Raw genomic sequence first — 13,239 nt, forward strand, 5'->3', positions numbered from 1 at the left:
GAAAAAGTATTTAAATTAACTCTTTTTCCAATCATACCAAACAACTTAAAGGAAAATTATTATTGTTTCCCTCCTCCTCCCGCTCCCCCTTCCACTTTCCCTCCCCCTTTTATTTTCTTTTTTCTCTCACTTGAACTAAATGAATCCATAATCAAACTCCTTTAGTATTTAAATTAAAAACGCATACATTAAATATGTGGACGTTACACAAAATACTAAGGAATCTGGGAAAAAATGTAATTGATATTTTGTTGGTAACTTATGTGATTATTAATTATGGAAATTTCATAACTAATATGATCAAAAGTGCTAAATACGTGGTTAAAATTAAAATATAATGACATAAATTATTTATTGTCACAAGGTTATCGTTATATATGTACATGTCTAATTCACTGTAGTGACAACTTTATACACCATTTTCTGTTACTAATTTATACTAATAACAAACTAATTCTGAAAAACAATAATCACCGTAGAAAATTTATAAAATTAATTATTGAGATAAAACAAAATTTATTGTCACTAAATATATGCAATTAGTAATATTATGATATCACTCACTAATTCACGTCATCAAATTTCTCTATTTTCTTCTTTTTCTTATGGTGACTTCTGAAGAATTTAATATTTTATTCAATAAATTAACTAATTAAATTATGATAGGGCAAAATTATTTTTTTGGGTCCGCCACTGAATGTGACTAAAAGTGCTAAGCACATATGACTAAAAGTGACTGAGAGTTCAAGAAAATCTAATAAAAAAATTAAAGATAAGATTTCTATAATTTATGAGATTATTAATAAATATTCCATAACCAATTAAATAAGAAATTCACTAATCCTATTATAGTGGATGAAAAATATTATTTCCCTTAAATGATCAACCTTATGAATTTAGGGAAAAATGCAAGAAATTCCCTTGTCATATCGCAAATGAGCAAATTATCCCCTTATGAAAAAATAAATAGTGATTTACCTCCCTATATTTTTAAAATACAACAATTTACCTCCCTATGTTTTTTAAAATGAAACAATTTACCTCCCTGTATAAGGAGGTAAATGCTTCATTTTAAAAAATATAGGAGGATAAATTGCTATATTTTTTTTTTCATATAAGAGGGTAATATGCTCATTTTTAATATCACATGTGCCATTCGCCCTTTGAATTTAGGTCTTCGCAAAAGTCGGCCGACGCGGCAAAAGCTTGAAAAGCGAGTGGAAGAAAACTTATATGACTACAGACAAGTCAAATTAAACAATAATACTGTCACTATCCATACCATGTATTCTTGCTCGCCAAGCTCCTCAAAACATGCCACTTTTCCTGCCTATAAATGACACTGTAATGAATTAGTCACTCATAATTCCCTTGATTTTCCATCCATCAACCTTTCAAATGATACTATTTCTACAACGTTTCCTTTTAGGGTTTCTCAGCTGCTTTAGGTCTTCTCATGAAGAATTTGTTCAGACCATGAGTGACCATCACCATCAAAATTTCCGTAAAGGTGAGATCGCAACAAAAGTGTCATCTAAAGTCGAAAGCTCTCCGATTATAGTTTCTCACTTCCCAACAAAATCTCAGCCGTCACGACTGTAACGTAGCCGTTGATCTTGGTGTTATTGCATCTATACGTAGAGTTTCCTCGCTTTTTATATATGTCCTCCTTAATTGATGAGGATGGACTTTGAATCTATGGAATGTGATAAGGATATTTTTGTAATAATTGTACGTGTAGTAAGCATATATCTGTTGAGGTCCTACAAATAAGTTCGAGATTATATGTTTTATTTTTACTAGACGTGTCCGTATTTATTTCACTTTAAATGAATTTGTGAGCTTATTATAATAACGGTTGTATCTTCCCATAAAAGTATGTTATGAAATCGAATCAATTTGAAAATAGATTCATCTGCGGTGGTATATCCAGGACTTGGGCGACCCACAATAGTTTACAATTAATTATGATATATTAATTTTGAAATAATTTATTTTAGAACAAAATAATTATTAAACGTCTGAGCTACAATTTTATAATTGGTTATACAACTTCAGATTGTAATTAAATTTCAAAATTAACATTATTCTTTTGTTAGGAATTTGATCAAGTAATCAATTAAAACTATAAGTTATAGAAATAATAAAAAAATTTGTTCATTATTTATCCGGAATTAATAGAGATAATTATATGATTGGGCCAATCTTAGGGTCAGTCGATGAGATGGATATCAACTGAGTGTATCTTATCATTATTTGATAAAAAGATAGAGTAAAAAAGACTTTTGAGGTGGGTTACAAGTCTCTGTGACTCTACTATAAATGGATAATCCACAAGTGCAAGTGATGCATCAATTATTACCGTTAGTCACATAGAAATACAAAGGTACCTACATTTCAAAATATGTTGTCTAGTGGAGAAACAACAAATAACTCTGAAAATCTAAAATATGGACGTCGAGGAAGACATTAGTTGCCTTCTTTCGATGGACGTAGAATCATTGCACCACAGAGGAGGCTAGATCCGTTTGTGATGCATGATATATCATAAGATAAACCACATTCGTAATTTAAGTCATATAAAATATACGAGATTGGTATTCTAATATTCGCGCCAATCAACTTGATATACACTTTTTTGTTAAATTTTTCCTACAATTTTCATTAAAATGAAACTATGGTTAATGTCCTAATAACTGAGCAGCTAATTTTCAAGTCAGATCATGGTCGGAAAAAATTAAACAAAGTACTATTGTATACTCACTTAGTATCATAGAAAATTGATGTTGTTTGTACCAACCTCAAACTCTTTGGCAGATGAGACGAGAAAATCTATTTGAGAGAGCAATAATTGTTTGAGAAGATGAGAAAGAGAAGGATAGGTTTAAAGAATGTTTTTTTTTTTTTATTTAGGTTAATGAAGAAATTGAAAGATTATTTAATATGTATAATAGATAATTAGTTAAAAAATAATAATTGCATGAGAATTAAAAGCTACATTTAGCTTTTGTCGAAATCTAGTTTTGGTAGAATTTATTTAATCTCAAAAGTGATTGTAAGAAATAGACCAATGGTATAAAAAAATTGTATTTGCATTCAACACGTAAATTTAGTACTCAATCACGAGGCCATTTTATCACATAACTAATTATAAGAAATGATTTTATAAGACCTCAATATCATTAAAAAAAAAAAATAATGAAACAAGTACATTCAGACTTGATGTGAGTTTGATTTGGGTTTCGTCCGGGCCTTAATCGGGTCAATTCATGAGTTAGGCTGAATTTAAAAATAAACCCAATTAGGCCTACCTAGAGGCCCAAAAGTGTCCCAAGACCGGCCATGAACAGTAGTAGGCCGATTCTGGATCGAGCTTTTTTGAATTGGTCCGTGCTGGTTCTGAACTGCCTCGACACATTGTGCACCTTAATAACAAAACCTTGAAATACATTTCTTTCCATAATAAACATAAAGAAAGTAAATTCAACATAAAAAATGTCCATTAACTACTAAATAGCAGAAACAAACAATTTAAATAATATTTCAATACATAATTCCAATTTAAGACATCATTCTGCTTGCTACAAGAGAAGAGCACAACAAAAGAATATCTTAAGAACCTTTTCTCAAAAAATAAAGTAACTTTTCTGAAAAAAAATTATTAAGTGAAATAAATGATCAAAATACATGTGAATACTTGGGATTTCATGTTTGCATTCTCCACATTTGGATATTTGTTCTATAAAACCTGCAAATGAACCAAGGTTTATAGTTTAGTTAAATGCAGAACCTAAAATATGTGAAAAAGGAAAGAGCTTCTTAAATTTAAAATTCACTTACAAAAGCAAATTTAGAGTCAAAAATTTCCTAAAAGAACGGTAAATGTTGAAAAGCTACATAAATTTCTTGGAATTCTCTTATCTGACATGAAATCATGTCAAAATTCAGGATTACTGATAAAAAACTTTCAATACAATTGCAAGTTTACTACTGTTAAATCATAACATGCATATTAAAGGCAGGCATGTGAACTCATTCATCCAGATATGCCAAGTCATTCCTCCAGAAAATACTCAAGTAACTAATTCACTGGTCATTTTCCAGTATCATTTGTACGTTTCCAGATTACCGACATGATTATAGGAAGATAAATTATTGTATTTAAGGCAAAATCCATGAAACTCCTCTATATTTTAAAAAGTAAGCAAAACACACCTCCTGTTTTCAGAATAAGCTAAAAACCCTCTCCTGTTTTGTTTTAGTCAGCAAAAAACCCCCATTTTATTAGCAAATAACGGGAAGTGGAAGAGACATGCGTCTGCTAAGTTTGGTAGTCATTTTCTGCGGTTTAGATTCATATTTAATGATAATTTGGACTAAAATACCCCTCTATTGGTCTATATAATATATAAAGGGCTTTTTGACTTGTTTTGTGTCTTTCTTTTGTAATTTCAAACTCTAAAAGTAAGTATTAAATTTAAATTAAAATATTAAATTATATTTAATTTATTTAATATTAAATATTAAATTATATTATATTTAAATTCAAATAATTTTATAATTATTAATTATTAAATCTAAATTTTTTAATTAATTAAAATATATTTAATTACAATAATTATTATTATAATTAATATTCATTAGCCAAAAATATTTAATTATTATAATTATTTAAAAATTCTTAATTAATTAAAATATATTTTAATTAATATAATTAAAATTAATTAAAAAATTAAAAAAAAGAAAGAAAATATGCTATTTTGCCCCTTTTTCGCCGGAAACTTGTTTCTAAGTTTTTGGCTCCGTCCGGACGAATTTCTGATGGCCAATGGTACCATTAGAATTCCCTCTTCAAGATGAACATTCTCATACCTTCAATTTGAGTTTTCGTCGATCATAGAGAGTGGGCTCAAGCAACGATTGCCGAACTTATTTGCCGTCGATTCGTCTCCATTCGGTCGAATCTCGGTCTCAAACCACCACCATCAGACTCGTCTCTTCAAGACGATTCTAACGAGACCTACCTCACTAAATTTGGTAAAAATATTATAGAGATATGATGATTTTAACAAAATCTCGTCGCCAGCGACGAGGGGTGGTGGGGTAGTTAGTTTTTTTTTAATATATAATAATAAATTATTTTTAAAATTTTAAATTATTTATATGATATAAATTAAATAGTGTGTTGAATCTAAACCTTTTATTTTTTTTAAAATCTAACAGTTGAGATTAATTGATTAGATCTAACGATCAATATTTGATCAACAAAGATCCAACGGTCACTAAAATAAGAAATAATATATATTAAGTAAGGGTGTAATGGTCATTTTTTAAAAAATTAACACCGTTAGTTGGATTTAACAGAGAGGGGGCTATTGAGTTGAGTTTTACAAAACACATGGGAGCTTTTAGCCTATTCTAAAAATAGGGAGGTTCTTTTTGCAGACATTTTAAAACACAGAGGAGTTTTATACATTTTGTCCTATTTTAAAAGATACAGGGAGATAAATCGCTATTTTTTTTTTCATAAGGGGGTAATTTGCTCATTCGCGATATTACAAGAGGGTGGCTTGCATTTTCCCCGATAAAAAAATAAAAGTTAATCAAAAATGAAAAGAAAATAATCACCTTTTGTTGAATTGAGGGACTTTAAAGAACTTTCTTGTTGACACATCTCTCACTGCAAGAGAACATATAAAACATTCATAAGAAATGCTTGCTTGGTATTGAAACTAAGAAATGATCTTAAAACCAACTGTTACACTCAATAAATTAAAAGAATAATAGATTATTTATTAGCAAAACCCAAACATTTCAAGCTCAGTCGTTCAGAGACGACACGAAAATCTCCAATTAGTATCTTCCAGATATACTCCTATTTTACACGGAGAAATCTTGAGCCAAGATACAATAACAGACATACACACTCCATGAAATGAAGTGCAGTGACAAGATAGCATGTGGATCGGTTAAAACTGGAACTCACAGGTCACGTACAGTGTGATTAATACCCGCCTTCGTTTCACCTTGGCTGGGGAGAAGCCAAATTAGCTAACCCTATTCAAATTATTGCCTGCACAGCCAAAAGGCAAACAATACTCAGATAGAGCATTATAAAAATCTCAAGCAGTGCTCCCCGAACAGTGTGGGTCGCCTTAGATAATATCAACTGACTCTTGTGAGGATTCACCTGTAGCCCTGAGGCCGAAGAGAATAGTTCTAGTCCTCTTTTGAACAATCCGACCGAAGGTTCATCCGCCTTACAAAAGAGGAGTAAATCATCTACAAAGCATAATGGAATAAACCCAATTCATAGAATTTCCAATGATACAAAAAGCCTCCATCTTGTTTAATAAGTTAGTATAGCATCATCTGGAGGACCTCCATAACTAGCACAAATAAGTATGGGATATGGGGTCCCTTTGACGAAGACCGCGTGCTCCTGCAAAGATTAATCCCTGCAACTTTCCATTAAGACAGACGGAAAGTGTGCCGTGGTGACACACTCTTCAATCTAACATATAAACCTTTTCGGGAATCCAAATAGCCGTAGTGTTGCTAACAAGAAGTCCCATTGGATGGTGTCATACGCCTTCTGAAGGTTGACCTTCAGTGCCCTTGATGGAAGACGGGCCTTGTTGTATAGGTGTGCCCCATCTCGTCAGAGATCTGGAAGATCCTTATTGAAGCCCTTCTGTTAGCCACCTTATGGAAGAACACCCTGTAGCACTTATCACCCCCTTTTAGCCATTGTATCTTCGCTCGTTATTGCAACATAACCTGTTCGAGTTTAGCCGCCTTTAGAGAAACCAGCAGACAACAGTGTACCAGGTGTAATAGTAGGGGGTTATGCCTATCCCTCTAGAGTAGCGTTTGAGCAGTCTCTAGAAACTCCACTGCCAATTTAATATTGAGCGAGAGATCCCCTTTTTCCTTCCTTGGTCGTCAGAGTTTTCGATTAACCGAGTACATCTAAGTCCCAACAACATGGTGTTGCTACATATTCTAAACTGCATCAAGAAAACCAGACCATAAAGCAAGATAATTATCAAATCTAAACATATGTACTTGTGTAAACTGTTGTTCCCCTCCAAGTACCAAAAGTGAATGATCCGAAGTCTAGGGTGTTAGAGATTCATAGAATGAGTCGGGTCATCTCCTCATATAGTTATCATTAATTAGCATACAATCCAATTTCTTCCAGAAGCTGCGATGATCAATGCTGCAATTGTGCCATGTGAAGCGCTCGCCTTTCATAGGTAGTGCAATAAGGCCTATTTGTATGATACAACATGGAAGGCTTCCATGGCAACCCTGATATTGCTCGATGCTCCACACACTTCGCTCATATCAAGAAATGCACTAAAATCTCCCCCTACCAATCAAGGTTCGTTATCAACCGCCTTGCAAGTGTGCGTAAAGTCTGCTAGAGTTCTCGTCGTGTCCCAACATCATTAGCGCCATAGACAATAGTAAATAAGGCATGTTCATGCAATGATTGAATAAGAATCTTGCAATGAATGTATTGGGTTCCTATTCCGACAACATCTACATCCACAAATTCACCATCCCATGCAAGCCATATGCGATTACCAGGACTAGCATAGTCGACAAACCACGTTCATCTAGATAAAAGACTCATCTGAATATGCATAACATTAGGTAGTGTAACCCTAGTTTCTAAGAATCCAATAAAGTGTAATCTGAAATCACTGATCAAATCCCGCACTGCCACCTGATAATCTCTCTGGTTCAGGCCCCCGACATTCCATATGGCTGCATTTAAGATGGATCACCATTGGAGGGGTTGCATTCATTAGGACCCCAAGATGTATCTTCTGCATCATCGTCAAGAAGAGTAAAAGCATCAAATGCATTGTAAACAATAATTGCCTTGCCCTTATCTCCTCGTTCAACCCTCGGAGGATCTCCCATCCGATCTCCCGTGCACTCGCATCTTGTGGGATTGGTTGCTCCTCCATGTTCACTTTTGTAGGAACCTCTGCCGGTTTCGTCTGTTTTAGTTTCACAGGATTTGCTCGTTGTACATATACTGATACCGTTGGTTTTGTGGGCTCATTCAAAGGACATATCTCTGATGCATGGCCCAAGCTCATACAACTTAGGGGGTAACCATTCATATTCCACATCCACCTTGCACGCCGTCTCACTGCCATCTTCGTTTGGGGCCATAATGACTATGTGTTTTGAAAGTTTCTAGCTGATATCAAGCATGACGCATATACGAGCGAAATTCAAACTCGTGCATGCTGGCTTCCAAATTCCACTCGCCACTATGCTTAGGCCCTCATTCGTCCAAAGCTCAATGGCAAGTGTCGGAGCTTGATCCATACTGAAACTTGTGTGTGCTTCAATTTTCTCAACACCATGTCTGGTTCCCATTTCTGTAAGATGATAGGTTGACTTTGAAACGACCAAGGCCCCCATTCTTGATCTCATTATATATATAATAAAAATAATTAAAATTATTCAACTATCACTATTATTTTTATTATTCTTATCGTTGTTTTTAGATTAATTCATAGGAATCACTAAATTTTTCTATAAATTTATAAGTAATAAAATAAACTGCATAATGCATAGCATGTATCTTGATATAAATATAAAACTCAGAAATAGATAAAATAAAACATTATAAGTGAATTACTTGTTAATTTAAAAAATGGATAACACAATACAAATATATATTAAAATATAATATAAAGTTTATGTATGTCATATCAAATAATAATTTTAATTATAAAAAATATTACAATTTATTAACTTGTTGATTAAATTTATTTTTGTATAAAGATTAAATAAAAAATATAGTAGCATAATATTATCCAAAATAAAATATATGATATTGATTAATAATTATAATATATGGTCAATTTTGAGTATATAATTAATAAAATATTGAATATGGAATTAAATATATAAAAATTTAATAAATAAAAATATATATAAAAAATAAAAATATGAATAAAAATATAAAAAGCTCGTGAGTCGGCTTGCGAGCTGATGAATAGAAAGAATTGAACTCGAGCTCGAGCTTGAGAACTCAAAATCGAGCCAAGTCGACTCGTATGCCACCCCTAATTTTATCCTTGTATTTGCATTTTTTGTTAATTTGATCACCATTTTCAGATCATATAGGAAAACATTGTGGATGAATTGTGTATCCATCACATTTGTCGGAATACATGGTTTAAAGCATATTGCAATTAAAGAAAAAGTTATTGTAAACAAGATCAAATGGAGGTTGGAGTTGGTTTATTCTTGTTCAAATGATGGGCATTCCCAAAAACAGAAATGAGAATATAGCATTTCACATGTAAAGTCTCTCTCAGTCAGAAACTATAACAACGTTCATACGATTAATCTCTCTGTATTGTATGTATAAACATGTATGAAATGTTGCCTCAAGTACAACAATACAACATAAAGAATAAATCAAATCAAAAGAATATGTGAGGTATACTTTTCACCTAACCTCTATGATAGATCATTGAACTGAAGCTATCTCACTAGTCAAAAAATCCTCTCCATTCTGCTTCCACCTTTTCAGATATCAATGTCGAAATCTTGAACACCTAGCGTGCAACGTCGGACTGGATCCTTTATTTCAAATTGATATTTCATCTTATATTTCAGTATATGTATACATGTCACGTGTATAAAATATTCACCTGAAGATAACAAGTGATTTTATAGACATGATGAGTATAAGTGAAGTGGAATATGAGATGAAATACCAATTCACAGTCAAGCATCACACCTGTGAACCGTGGCCGGCCTTCAAGGGACTAGGCCCTGGTGCATTTCTCAAGTTTGTGTCGCTCATCACATCGTTTAACTCATCAAGTGGATGTTTGTGTTGTGAAGAGTGATACTGTAGGGAGCTAGGCGGAGGAATGTTGTGTTATTGTATTGTTGCACATGCACTCTGGGATGGGATATTTCGTGACGTCCCTCCCGGCTTTGCTAGTCCGAAGCTCCGGCTGGCCCAGCGAGTCCCTATGCAAGTCGAGTATGATTCTATTGAACTCGGCTTCAGGAAGAGAAGAGTTCATGAAGTATGGGAGCATCTGTCTTTTGTTTGGGATGATAGTCTTTTTGTGCCCAGCGTATGCCCTGTGCCCCTGTTCCAGGAGAAAAACACATTAGTGGATTAACACTTCAACAGCAATAAGCACCACAAGAGGAAGTTCTTGAAGATGATAATTGAGATAGATGGATGTGATACCTGGATGGCATGACCCATATTGCCACCATGAGATGCCATGAACACATCACTATTCTCAGAAACAATGTAATCAATAGCAGCCATTAACGACGCCTTCTTCGCAAAGGGTTCTAGTTCTCCAAGCAATGCTAGGTCTTCCTTGTTGTAGAAATGAGGAAACTCTCTTGTCAATGGCAGGAGAGCTTCTCTTCCTCCCAACGGAACTCCGCCTGCCCAATAGATTCTAGTGCTCATTGGAGCTCCCAACGCTTTAAGCAACCTAAAAATACAATGGCCTAATAGCTTTAGAAGAATGATCCTGAGAGTTCATCAGTAAAATAGATGATTATGTTGACACAAATTTGAGAAAATTACATTGTTACCCTACAGTCCGTTTTATAATATAAATTCTCACATGGAAATGGATGGCTGCAGGAAGTTGCAACTTTGTAACATAAAGCGCCGGTGTAATTTTTCAAAATGAAGTATTTTTGTATTTTCAAACCTTAATGGAGTATATTAAATATCCCTTAGTAAAACTCTTCTCATTTCAGAAAATTACCTAACGACTTCCAAAGCATTTAAAGGGCAGAGGCCGGCGAGTTTCCTATCATGGTAGGTCATGTTAGATCGTGAAGTCAAGAGCTCTGGACGTGCCTTTCTTTCGTTATGTATCATCTCATCATACTCATGGCTCAGACCAGGGAGACACCCCGTCCTCACCCACACGTCCTTCTCCATTCTCAGATGAAGAGCAAGATAAGGTCCCTTGCTTCTCATTCTCTCTGTAAGCTTGTTACCGAGTTCCAAGATATGTGGGGCGAACCGCAGAGCTTGAAACGCCACCTACAAGTTAAATAGAACAGATAAGTAGATGCAACATTTGAAAGATATAACAATAGGAATAAGTAAAGATATTTGTTTACTCATTCACGAAATTTGCCTTTTCTGGCATAACATGAAATTGATTTTAGTACAAAAGAAGCAGAAGCTACAGAAGATGATCGAGGTTATTGAGGGATACCTTGCATCGAAGCTTTTGGAGATCAGAAGGGAGATCCTTAGAAAGCCTTGAGTCTAGACCACGCAAAAGTAATACACCATCCCTCCTAAGCTGCCGGAAACAAAAACAGATAAACTTAATTAAAACTCTCCTCCATCAATCTTATTTTTATAGGAAAGCAACATAAAAATTTCCCTCCTTTTTTTTTCCATCAATTATCATTTTTAAGTGACTATTTAGCAGATGAGGATCAATCAACCATGTGGAATTCATATAAGAAATCCCAGCCGGCCCACCAAATGAGAAGTTGTCAATCCATTTTTAAGGTTTACTAATCAATCCCAATGTGTGGTGATGGTTAGGATTGACAATAAAGAACTAAACTCCAAGATGTCTTACGTTGAACTTCTTTGAAATATTCAACTTTGCAGCTCAAAATTAAGTTGAATGCTGACAGATTCAAAGACTCGTAGAATCTTAACTCTTGCCTAACCACAAAAATAAGTGGTCCATTGAGAACATGCTAAAATGAGTTGCCTCTAAGTAATATCAAGAACAAAAATCAAACAGCCAAGGCAGATGGGTTAGATGCAAACTCAGGAATTTATGTTCTTACCCGTCTGAGATAACGTGATCGAATCCACTCCGGAGAAACGTGAAGGGGAGTCCTCTTCTCCTCCACTGGCCTTGTCATTAAATGGGTAGAGGGAAGAGATGAAACTACTCGCACATCATTTGCCAAAACATTCTTGAAATGCTCCAAATCAAATATATCAGCGAATTCACTGCAATAGCCACAGCACAACACCTTAACAAATTTCTTCCTAAAAGTGCCAATTATTACAAACATTACTATGAAACATAGAAACTCAATCTACCTAAATTACATAGTACATATTTTGGGACATTTTGGAACGGATGGAGAAAGTTAAATAGCTGAAAAATCAAGAATTGGTCAAAAGAACGAACCTTTCATCACCCCAAATTACATTGACTTGCAGGATGGGCACAACCAAAGCTGCTCCAAGAATTCTTGCAATAACTACAGCATCAACAATCTGATTCCTCTGCTGATTCATTCCTCCAGAAACCACCACCATCAAATACTTAGTCCTGTCCTTCACAATTTCGCCACCCTCTTTTCGGTATTTCTCACTGAAATCCAAACAAGGCCTGTATCCCATCCCCTCAGGCTGCTTCCAAAACTCACTCTTTTCACCAATTTCCTGATCTTTCTCACCAATACTCAGCTGAGAACTCGAGAACCCACTTGAGATTGATGCCTTTTCTTGCGAAACAGAACACGGGTTCTGCCAAAAAGGCGTCACTGGGTATTCATAGCTCCTCAACATACAAAGTAAACCGAACACGAAGATCAAGATAAAGAAGAACCTTGGATTCTTGAGCAGAACCCTGAGTTTTGAGGAGGAGGACTGCTTGTTCTTGGGCGGTTGTAGCAAAGAATCGATCGATGATTGTGAGATTGAGTTGATAATCTGTGCTGGAACCGAAATGTAACTCCGATGCTTATTGCTGCTCTTCGAAACAGCCATTTCGCAAATACAGACACACCATAAAACACGCAGTGATAAAGAGAGCTCTTTAATTTAGAGACAATGAAATGGTGAGCAGATGTACAAATGTTAGTATTAATGCTGTCCCAGCATTTTCTTTGAGCTTTCGGGGAAAGATTTAAGAGAGAGAGAGAGGGGGGTTGGTGAGAGAAAGTGCGGGCGGCGGGAACGCGAAAACCGATTGATGCGCGTTTGGTCTTTGTTTTCTATGGCTATATAAAATTGCATCGTCAGAGAGGGTGCGTCTGTGTCAGTATTTTTTAATTTCTCTCCCGTACCATTATTTTCTTTCACCCCAATCTCCCTTTGATTTCAGGTTGGTGTCTGAAGTCCTATTTTTATTGTGGAAATAAGATATAAAAAAAAAAAGTAAAAAACTAAATCATAATAAAGGTTGATAGTATTTAAAAATAAAATTTAAAATTTAAAACATT

General features: G+C 34.5%; 1 protein-coding gene across 2 annotated transcripts; it reads right to left on the minus strand.

Annotated features, from left to right (window-relative positions):
* On the minus strand, nt 9,260-12,974 carry LOC105173364 (uncharacterized protein At1g04910-like). 2 transcript variants are annotated; one of them, XR_848737.2, is made up of 7 exons: nt 12,201-12,974; nt 11,848-12,016; nt 11,253-11,342; nt 10,791-11,074; nt 10,250-10,508; nt 9,782-10,145; nt 9,260-9,692 (listed from the first exon to the last, which is right to left on the minus strand). XR_848737.2 is itself a non-coding variant. In XM_011095075.2 (6 exons), the coding sequence occupies exons 1-6, from the start codon at nt 12,782-12,784 to the stop codon at nt 9,906-9,908; spliced, it is 1,626 nt and encodes a 541-aa protein (XP_011093377.1). In that variant the 5' UTR covers nt 12,785-12,974; the 3' UTR covers nt 9,260-9,905. The 2 variants fall into 2 exon arrangements, 1 of the variants encoding a protein (XP_011093377.1); XM_011095075.2 differs by having other exon boundaries at nt 9,260-10,145.

This window comes from Sesamum indicum, linkage group LG11, assembly GCF_000512975.1.
Source record: "Sesamum indicum cultivar Zhongzhi No. 13 linkage group LG11, S_indicum_v1.0, whole genome shotgun sequence".
In the NCBI taxonomy this organism is placed as follows: Eukaryota; Viridiplantae; Streptophyta; class Magnoliopsida; order Lamiales; family Pedaliaceae; genus Sesamum; species Sesamum indicum.

Coding starts and splice junctions, on each gene's coding strand:
- LOC105173364 (XM_011095075.2), bottom strand. CDS start 12,784: ATGGCTGTTTCGAAGAGCAGCAATAAGCATCGGAGTTACATTTCGGTT. Junction 11,343..11,847: donor GATCACGTTATCTCAGACGG/GTAAGAACATAA, acceptor TGTTTCCGGCAG/CTTAGGAGGGATGGTGTATT. Junction 10,509..10,790: donor AATGCTTTGGAAGTCGTTAG/GTAATTTTCTGA, acceptor TTGTATTTTTAG/GTTGCTTAAAGCGTTGGGAG.